We start from the raw sequence: 11,209 nt of genomic DNA, 5'->3' as shown, positions 1-11,209 counted from the left end.
CGGCCATCACTGGAAAGAGAGGCCCATTGGACTTGCAAACTTTATATGCCCCAGTACAGGGGAATGCCAGGGCCTAAAAGGGGGAGTGCGTGGGTAGGGGAGTGGGGGGGTGGGTATGGGGGACTTTTGGGATAGCATTGGAAATATAAATGAGGAAAATACCTAATAAAAAAATTAAAAAAAAAGAAAGACTCTCTGTGGCCAGGGGGCATGAGAATGACAACCAGCATGAGCACTGGGCAAGGCTTAACTTTGTGTATGTCTTTGGAACTCATATTATCCCATGGTGGGCTGAGGATGCTAGACAAGGCTTGGTATTTACCCTACAAGATTTTGGTCTTACTTTGCCAATACTTCTTTTTTCTTTCACCCTTTTTATTGATAGAAGAATATATTGCGCCTACTTTTGTATTGTGTATGAAATAAGTATTTTCATTTTGATTTTTCAGGGCTCACAACTAAGAGTTTACCAATAGTCTCTCAAGAAATTTTGCCTTTGGAGCTTTTCGTGTGATGCTGGAAGTGTTAGGCTCTTGGAGAAGGACTGAGGATACAGTTTGTATGATGAGTAAAACATGAGTTTGGGGATACTAAGAGGGCTAATTTTGACTGTCAATTTGATTGGGTTCATAAACTCCAAGTTGACCTTGGGTATGCCCATGAAAATGTTTCTATAAAGACTGACTGTGAAGAAAACTTACCTTGAGTGTGTATGCCATCACTGCCTAGGCTGAGATCCTGGATGGAATGAACAGGTGGGAAGGAGAAATCCAGCTGAGGACTGGCATTCCCTGAACCTGTGTGAAGGCAGACTCATATTCCTGTCACCATATCTATGAGCATCTCCAGCCACCATGCCTCACTTCTATGAAGAGCTGTACCCTCAAGCCAAGTGCCAAATAAATGCTTCCTCTGCTAAACTGCTTTAGCCATATCCACAAATCTTATCACAGTGCCAAGAGACCCTGAGTCATTAGTACAGGGTTGAAATGTTATAGTGAGAACATGAAATGTTCTGCACAAAGGTGCATGTGTGAAGAGTATGGTCTCCAGCAGGAGCTGTTATGCAGAGGTGACTGGGTCACAAAGGCACCAGCTCCCTTGGTGGGTTAATCTCCTGGAGATGCTTTATTAGGGCTATGACTTGAAGAAAGGGTGCTTGGGCCATGCCACTGAAAGCTGTAACTTTTCCCTATCGCCTTTCTCTGCTTCCTGAAAACTGTGACAAGCGCAGTTTTCCTCTACCACAACCTAGACTTATATTGTTTCTTTGCCACAGGTTCCAGAGCAATGGGGATGGCTGATCATGCACTGAAGTTTCTGAAACCATGACTTTTCCACTCTTGAAGTTGTTTTCTCGGTTATCTTGCCACCATGATGGAAGAGCTAACATATCACTGGAAAACCACTGTCTTTGTGGGTAAAGAACCCTTTCAGCTCACTTTGCAGTCTGTACTTTAAAAGCAGTTCTTAGTGTAACTATCACTACCATGTTCTACTCTGTCACCATGCCTTTCCTTGGCTGGCAGCCATAGATTAGAGGGATGTCCTTTTCCCCGTCTAGACTCTCTGCAAACTGGCTAGAAGCAGTCTTTTTTGAAGCACGGTTTGCCTCCATTGTCCTCTGCTCCCCAGCTTATTGTTGCAGTTGAATGAGATCCATGCTTCTGGGTTGATTTCATGAGACTCCCCTGATGTCAGTCTCACTTCACACAACTCCTTCCTCACCTTGCATTCAAATTACTTTATGTACTTTTATTTTCCAGAACATATTTCCTCTGTGAGATCTTAGTGGGAGAGATGGTCTTGTTAGGTACTGTCTACTCTTTGGCCTTCTCGTCTTTCTCATCCTAGATTGATGCTACAGCAGTAGAGATTTCCCTAAGGTCTAGCCAAGTACTCTCTAGTTAGAATCCTCAGAGCTGGTCAGAACTTAAATTCCTTTTGGGCATCTTTAAATGTCAATTTCTTACTTTACAATTTTCTCCTCAGTTCCTCTATAACCTCACACTAGCAAACACAAATTTTAGAAGCAGCTTAGGCCAAAATCTCTCAAGCCTCTCAAGCCTATATATATATATATATATATATATATATATATATATATATATATATATATAAAACCACAACACACATCACATGAAAGCTGAATGACACCAACTTTGACTTCTTTAGATGTGTCCATTTTTGGTGTTTAATATTTCTAAAAGTCAGATCATACCATACAGTATAGTTAGTTAGTTCTGCAGACTAACCAAAGAGCCAAGTGGTGGTAATGCTGGCACTAGTCCAAAGAATCACTGATCCTTGGGTTCATTCTAAGCAATGGTGTGGGTGTGTCTTATCTAACACACTCTCTATAGAAGAATAGTCTTTTCCTTATTCTTTTATTAAAATGAATTTAATTTGTCATTTCTGGCATGAATGAAAACTCTTCCTAGAAACATGACAATAATGGGTAAGACTAAATCTGATCCATCTGCTTACACAACTACACAAGCTCGATCCATCTGCTTACACAATTCCCCAAACATGGATTTCTTTTTAATTCCTCAGCTGAATCCATACCTTGTTTGGTCTTGTAAATAAAAGGTAGCATAAGAAGAAAACTAAAGAGAGCATAAAACTAGAACAAAAATGCAGGCTACATCCTTACCACCAGCCTCAGCCTCGCCCACCTCCTGCACTGAGCCTTCCACTCACTCCTAGCTCAGAATCCTAAGGCTCAAAATTCAATCTTCTCTCCAAATAATATCTAACAAAACTCACCCAGAAGACCCCATTGATCTCGATCTTTTATTTACTTGTATGCATTTATATTCACACTGAAAACAATGAAAGTCAATTTTTTTCCCATTGATATTTTATCAGCTACCTCACACAAAACCCAGGAGGTGATTTTATCCTTATGTATACGGCCAAAGCACTAATTTTGCAAATTCCATAAAATCTGCATTAATTTCTTTGGTGCTTGAGGTTTCTCAGTGAAGAGGAGCAATTGTTATGACTAACAGGAAGCAGGTGACCAATAAGCCAAGGTCAATCAAGGAAGGACTTGGTGGAAAGAAGAGTCAAACATCTGCAGTTGGTATAGTTCAGATAATAGCTGTGATAAGAATGTGTGCATTTCATATGCTTTGATTTTACGATGACAGTGTGCAATTTACAAATAAGAACGATAATAATTCATAAGGAATAAATCTACAGTGATGTGCAGACCTTTGATAAACCTCCTGAGCCCTGTGAAAGGTCTCATCTGCTACTTTTCATCTGTCTCCTTACCAGAGCTGTTGCAGAATGAGGGATCAACGGGTCTTCCATTTATATTGGAGCATGCTATTGCTCGAAAGCGCACGCCTTCTCCACATTCTTTGTCATCTCCTTGCACCCACAATCCTCCTTGCTGAGGATCCCTTTTGCCTTCTGGTAGAATGCAAGCTGACCAGTTTCCATAAGGATGAGACATAAATGTATCACAGGGACATGGTTCCATTTCCACCAGAGGGTACAGGGATGCATCCTGGCACTTCTCTTTCTTCCTGCTTTTCCCTGTTACAAGAAAACACATGGTGCTATTCATTTTGGATCTGATGTTCTGTTGAAAGTCACTCACATGTTTGTTCATATAACCATTTGAACATTAAACTTAAATATGATTTCAGTCTCTTTTTTGTCATGGAAATAAATTCTAGGACAGTATTAGCAGTAATCTGGGAAACTATTAAATTAATATTTATTTGAAAATTAAAACTTTTTAAAAATATATGGTACAAAGCATTATGCTTACTATGCCAGATCAATAATTATAAAACTCATACCACTTTATTTTGTGTTTTTTCTCCCACCCCAATACTAACCCAGCCAAACTTGGCTTCTACAAGATGGGATGTGTACAGGTGGGATCGCTGTCCATCTAATTGATAACAACTTGACTAAACTTGTCTTCTTCAAGGGAAATCAATACAAGCATAACTAGAAAGCCCTTTCCTTTTTCTGCAAATAACTAAAAATTAATTTCTCCAAAAATCAAAATGATATTCTTCATATAACAAGTTCAAAATGAAGGCAGAGGTTACTTCAGATGGTATAGACAAAGTGAAACTATTCTTGCTTCCTGAAATCAGACTACTTATAAATGTTAAAAGTAACAATAAATTGAAATGAACCTTCTGTTTGAGAAGTCCTGTGACTTGAGCATCCTGATGTGGCTTGACCTTACCTACTAAGCTTGGTATAACTTTTAGCTGTTTTTGCCAACTTGGAGTAATGATAACATGTTTCCTCTATATTCCTAAACCTTTCCTAGATTTAATAATTTCATCATTTTTTTCTCTCATTAGTGAGCCATAGGCTACGGTCATGGCTAGTTATAAAATTCGTAGGCAGCTTTACTGATCTGTCTGTGGGCTTTATGACTATCATACAAATACCTTTATAAGGTGATGTGTGGGTAGTTTCTTCACTGTCACATGGCTTTCTACATGCAGAGTTATGCAAATTCTGCCTGGTGGGTGATTGACTCATGAACATGTTATTTAGGCCTACAAATAATCTGCAAGGATTCCTGTGGAATCTGAATCACTCTTGCCTGGTGTGAACCATTCCAACTCCCTGCCATTGTTTTGGCCTGATGTGAATTGCTCTACCCTGATCTTCTCCCTGAATTGCTCTATGACAACCTTTGCCATCTATTGGCCTTTCAAGGTACTGCACTCACTCATGTCTGCCATTAGGCTCACTCAGAATCAGCTTGAGAAGGACATTAGTGTCCTGAGAGCTTTCTGACTGTGATGTTCATCACTACACAGTCCCATTCCCTCCTATTAGCCTGGCCTAGAGCTGTACTCCTCTCATGAAATACTACTGAACTTCATCTCCATCTCTGCACCTTCCTCTGTTTTCTGCCCATTTAGTCTTGGATTCCAAGTCTACCCTGGGTCTTGACATCACTTTTCCCAAAGTGATGAAAGAAACTAATGCGCCAGAAAGCAATTTCTTATCTTTCAAAGTTAATTGTGCTGATTACAACCTTATTTTTGAGATGTTCTCCTTAATTTCCACCATAATATATCCTTTTGTCCCTTACTCCTGTTCTGGCTTCTACTATATTTCTGGCCACATTTCAGGATTTACTGCTTTATTTGTTTAGTGAACATCCTCTCTCTACTTAACTGCTAAGTTTCCTCACTGGAACATCTTGGATTCTCATTTCTCAGCTCCTATATATTTACTCTAGTTGAGATCTTAAATTACCATGCTTAATTCTTACACTCCAAATTATTAATTCTATCCAAAATTTCTTGCTCAAGTCTCTGAGCCACAGGCTAGATAGAAACCTGCACCTAAATCAACCATTAAATTTATTGCAATAAAACCAAACTTGCCCTGTGTACCACAGAGTCCCCCATGTATGCCTACAATGCCAAGGGAAGATTATAATGCTTGACTTTAATTATTTTGGCACAGTCCATACCTAGCACTAATGACAGCATCTAGGGTAATGTTTTAGGAGCCCCCAAGTTATTTTTTCCCTTTCACTAGACACTATTCTATTTGCTCACACTCTAGGTCTCTAGCTCAATTCTCTCTCCACAATGGGAGAAAAACAGAAGATGAAAAGAGGAGATCACAAGAAGGAAGACCAGGAAATATAGATAGTCTTCCTATACAAAGCAAACAGAAGCTACCAGCAGAACAAACACTTTGTACAAATAGATGCTGCCTTTGTTTGTGATTGCCCTCTTAATTGCATGGCAGCCCTGTTTGAAGATGGATTGAAGTAAGTGAGTTAATGCTGAAACAATTCTCCCAATAAAAAACACATTAGTGCTGGGGCTTCGCTTTGATTGCATTCTAATCAGAATCAGCACTGACCTTTAGACTAAGGTAGACTTAAAAAGATCAATCTCCAGCGCAAATGCAAGGACATAGCCCCTTAATTCATAGAGTGAGTGATCTAGCTGTTTTGAACATGTATATTCCAATACCTGGATAACAAATTTAATGTATCTGTCATTGAATAAACAATTGCTTTAATTACCACACAGTCTTTAAACATCCAGTTCAGAAACAAACATAGAATACCCAAATGGTAACTTTAAAAATTTCCATAAAAGAAAGCTAACATTCTAGATAGCCACTATTCACTGGAGTGACTTGTGTTAGGAACTATGGTGTGTCTGTGACACATGGTCTGAATCACATGGTTTATATTGCCATTCAAATTAGAAAATATTCATTAATATTTCTGTCAAGTATCATGGGAGAAAGTAAAAATAAAAGAACATCATAATAGTAAGCCTTGAAAAAGTTAGGGGAAAATTTTCAGTGCATTAATGTGCCATTGGCTTTTTGTTTATCAATATTGTTGTAAGTGGCTGTTTGTTCTTTCATGACTAATGTCTTTTATGAGACTGATCAATTATGTTGTCATCTGGACAGAAGGAGTGCAAAGATCAATTAGCTACCTAAAATAGTAGCAGCTAATAAAACATACAGTAAACCTGAGCAGCCTTTTAGAATAAGTAATCATTAACTTTGGATCATACAACAATTTATAACAGCCTTCAATATGTAGTTTTATAGCAAATATATCTTAGAAGTCAAAGTCACCCAACTTTTAACAATTTACAGTACAAATGGTGCTAGCTGTAAAATGAGCTCCAAACGGCTGCTCTTATTTAGCAGGTGCTAAATATGATTAGCAAACCTCCAAAGCATGGGCGGCACCTGGCTACCAACTATAGTCTATCTCACCAAAGAAAGTTCTCTTCCACCTCAGAACTGAAGCATTGTTAGGACAATGGCTTCTGACACACTGGTGTGTGCAGGACAGCAGAGTAACTGGAGATTGGTCTCTGACTTCAGATTTGGTGTGTCATGTGTACTCTGTCCTCTTGTATTGCTTTTTCTATCAGTTGTTTTCATCTGAATGATGTAAGCTGTGTTACATATAATCACAGGTGGGCAGTCATTTTTGTACAAAGCAATGGGTGCAGCATTCCTCATTTGCAAAGTCTCTTGTGAGTATATATTTCACCTTCACTTGCCATGTAGATTTTGAGATCCAGTGTGTATGCAAAAATTGTGCAAAAGCTGTAGTCCATCCAGTGAACCAATTTTAGAGTATAGATGTGATAGGGTAATGATCAGTGCACTAGAATAATGAGTGTAGGGGCAGTTTTGATGCTAAGGTCCTGTTCCTGATTGGTTCTTGATCCGTGAGTAAAGAAAGCCACAGGCTATTTGTTGGGTGGAAAGAATAGGCAGGGCTACCAGGTCCCTGGAAGAAAAGAAGACAGATCCAAGGGAGGAGAGAGCTTGACATGCTTTGGAGAGAGAAGAACTAAGCAGCCATGTGAGGTCTCTGGATGAACATTGTGGATGGATGGCTGTGGCCACTCCTGCAGCAGGGGTCAGGCAGGGATGTTTAGCAGGGACTAGATGTATCTTAGCGACTAAAGTTCAGGGCATCGGGGAGGTGTGGAGATAAGAACAATGTTAAGGGCATGCTTTTTCGGACAGGAGATAGTAGCACCCAGCAAATTTGTCCAAAGGCAAGTTGAAAAGGAACAACTGTGTGTGTGTCTTTTACCTGTGGATTGAAGGGAAGCTATAATTGATTTAATTGGTTTAATTGATTTAATTGGTGGGGGCTGGTAGCACAGCATGCTCCCAGAGCTTAGGCATGCTAGTGAAAAGCTACATGCAACAAGTGAGTTTGAATCAAGAAACCTTGAAATACTCATGTAAACAAATGATCATCTGTGCTTAGTCCCCCAATCTTGATACTAATTACATTATCTCACTCATCATTCCGGTATTTTTTTTCTTTTGGTTTTATATTCTCTGAGTTTCATTTCTTACATACACAAGTGCATATACACTTAGGGGAAATCACAGAGCATTATCTGGACAGACAGTCAGTTTTGCTATTGCAGCAGTTATTTTTATATTGCCAGCAAAAAGAAAATGCTCTAATGCTTCAACCAAACTAGGATATGCTTCAATTTCCATTAACCTTTGCAGAGGTACACAGTACTGACAGACAGTAATAAGACACAAAAGAACCTGCATGTGTAATTTGACTTTTACCTTATAATAATAAAGTCTGAAAGGGTCGAACTGCTTATCAGGTAATGGCAAAAAGACAATAATGTCAGTTATTTCACTTTCTTAAAAAAAATAGCAGTGACTGTTTTAAGCTTGCAAAACGTCTGCTAAGATAACACACTGCCAACTTTGCTATGGGATATGCAAATAAATTATAAAACTATGTCAAAACTTTATTGACATAAATGGTTCTACCTCTCATTCATTTCACAAATATTAACCAGGTATATATATATATATATATATATATATATATATATATATCACTTTTCAGGCATTGTTGCAAGCCTTACGGATATGTCCTGGGAATGAGGAGGAAGAAGACATCTGATCACATTTCTTTCTGTTAGAACTTATAGTCTACATAAGGTATTCAGAGAAGTGTGGCTTGGCTGAAACTACAATGGCAGGCATATCCTACCTGTGAGCTGCCGCCTCCTGATCTGAGTTGCTTCACAGTTCTTGGAGCAGGGAGTGAACTTAGACCAAGGGGTGAAGGTGCAGTCTTCCCGACAGGGAATGGTGCATTCCTGCACAAGGGGAGGCATGCCATTCATCTGCTTGAGGCATTCTGTCATTTCTGCAGACTGGTTATCATCAGAGATGCATGAGACAGCTGGGAAAGAGCACACAGTCTTTTGTTATCACGTTGATTAAATCAGTGAGGTGCTTTTTCTTTGACAAAATAGTTGAAGTCCCCAGTGTTTGAAAATATGTGATCGAATATGGTGTTCAACATAGCTAACCTTACTGCTCTCTGGAAATTAAATTTTTATTGTTGCCATTGGAGGTATTTGAGGATTTAATTGGTTTCATTATTAATCCAAGCCTTGCATTGACAGGAACCAAAATAACTTCCAGTAATTTATTATACATCCTCCTGAGGAACATTTGATCCCCAGAGACAGAATAAAAGTAGGAAAGCACACCTGTAAAATACACTGAAATGAAGGCAACAAGGACAAACCCATTGTTAGGAAGTCATGTGGGGTTTGCTAGGTTGGGTTTCTTTTGGTTGGATAATGAGATGATTGTTATGGTATGGAAGTATTTATATCACCATCAGTAATTTAATTGAATTTTGCTAACCCTAAGCTTTACTCCATTATTAGTACTAAAGCATCAGTTTACTTTTTAAATCATTTTTTTTTAGAATAGTCAAAATCTAACCAGATGATTCCCACTATAAACATCTTATCGGTTTCAAGTAACTTCTCAAAATTTCTTCTCCCACCTTTTGTTTTATATACAGCATGTCTAGCTATATCATCACTAACAATTATGAGGTAAATATATTTTTTGAACTTCATCTGAATTTTATTTGAGTTTTTTTGACTAATAAAATCCTCGATTTAGAATATTTGACACTTTGACGTACTTGATTAATTATGAATTCTGCAGGATACATAGGATCTATAGCTGTTCTATCGAGCACATTTCTCAATCTCAGTACTGTTGTCATTTTACACTGGGAAATTTTTTTTGTAAGTGCCCAAATGAGGGCTGTGCATGGAAAGCTACAGAGCAGCCTCTTCAGCTTCTCTACCCATGACATGCTGCTAACACTCAACTCTCAAGGTGGATATAACTGACAATGTCTCTGGACAGGCTGCTTTTGAAGAACTGCTTTTCATAGTGTCCTAATAGGATGTATCCCCATGTGAGCATCTCTAGCAATATATCTGGGAACCTTTATTTATCTAAGTACTCCATATGATTCTGACACACCCTTCAATACTACCTACATTTGGCATGTTGCTATTGGATATGATATCTGCTTAGTTAATAGCTATATTTCTTAAACCTTTATAATGTAATGATTTCATTTTTTTGGAATACCTAGTGAGATTGCCTAGAGGACAATGTTACAGACGAACCTCCATGTGATGTTTAATAAGGAGTGAATTTGTCTACAACATTTCCATCACCAGTTCTAGCCCTGTAAGAATTTATTATCTTTGGAATTTGTGTGCAATATTTCTTAGCAATCTTTATAAGTAAATGTATCACTGTGTATTTGTTGTATAGAGTCCTCGATTTCATAAGAACATGTTCATGTAAATATATAATGTATTTTGACAATGATCTACATATTTACATCCCCTCTCACCTCTCTCCCTTCTCTCTTCTGGTTAGTACCCTTATTTCCTTATACAAATCTACTTCTATTTTTGTTTCATATGTATGACTTACATGGTTTTATATATTTATATAAAATATAGGATCTACTAATAGTAGGAAACAAATGTAATATTTGTACTTTTGCATTTGATTTAGTTTAGTTAAATAACTTGAAGTTGTATCAATTTTCCTTTATATGCAATAATTTTCTTCTTTATGACTAAATAAATTTATTTTGTGTATATATACCATATTATCTTTTATTTTTAAAATTCATATTTCTTAAGAACTTCATGAATGAGCATCACATTTATGTCACGTACTTCTTTTCTTGTTTTTGTTAATTTATCCAATGTCTCACCTCTCTCCCTCTCAAACGCATGACCTTTTCCTCTTTATTTATTATTGCTACATACTACACACAGGTACACACAGATACACACACACACACACACACACACACACACACACTTAACTGAATCCATAGGTTTTTCATAGGTACTTGTGTTTGGACTGGCCACTTGGACTTGTGTAACCTGTTAGGGATATTATCCCTTGAAAAAAATAATTTCCATCACTCAGTAGTAATTAATTTTCTGTAGCTTTTCATCTAGGAGTGGAAACTTTTGAAAATTCCCCTTTTAAATAGGTGCATCAATTGGTACTGTTTAGGTTTTGTTTAGGTAGTCATATTGTTGAGATTTCAAGGGTATAGATTTCTAGTCCTGGCTATAAGATACTTTCTAGTATCAGGTATCCTGGTGCTCTGCCTCTTGATAGCTCTCTGCCCTTATTTCATTTTTCCTGAGTCATAATTGGTTGGGGTTGCATTGTAGGTGTGCATGGTGGTTTGAATGAGAATGTCCCCCATAGGCTCATATATTTGCAAGCTTAGTTCCCTTTGATAAACTTTTTTGAGAAGAATTAGGAGGTGTGGCCTTGTTAGTGAAAATTTGTCCAAAGGAGTAGGCTTGAG

The 11,209-nt window shown here is 37.9% G+C and overlaps 1 protein-coding gene across 1 annotated transcript in view; it reads right to left on the bottom strand.

Moving 5' to 3' along the window:
- The window catches only part of Thsd7b (thrombospondin type 1 domain containing 7B), an 879,842-nt gene that overhangs the window by 268,951 nt on the left and 599,682 nt on the right, over positions 1-11,209 (bottom strand). Inside the window, exons 13-14 of the mRNA XM_021164520.2 lie at positions 8,534-8,728; positions 3,283-3,549 (exon numbers count right to left, since the gene is read on the bottom strand). Coding sequence (XP_021020179.1) covers positions 3,283-3,549; positions 8,534-8,728 — 462 coding nt within the window. The remainder of the gene's footprint in view (positions 1-3,282; positions 3,550-8,533; positions 8,729-11,209) is intronic.

Source organism: Mus caroli, chromosome 1 (assembly GCF_900094665.2).
Source record: "Mus caroli chromosome 1, CAROLI_EIJ_v1.1, whole genome shotgun sequence".
NCBI classification, from domain to species: Eukaryota; Metazoa; Chordata; class Mammalia; order Rodentia; family Muridae; genus Mus; species Mus caroli.
The sequence above is the reverse complement of the archived record's forward strand: the minus strand, read 5'-3'. Positions and strand labels throughout refer to the sequence as shown.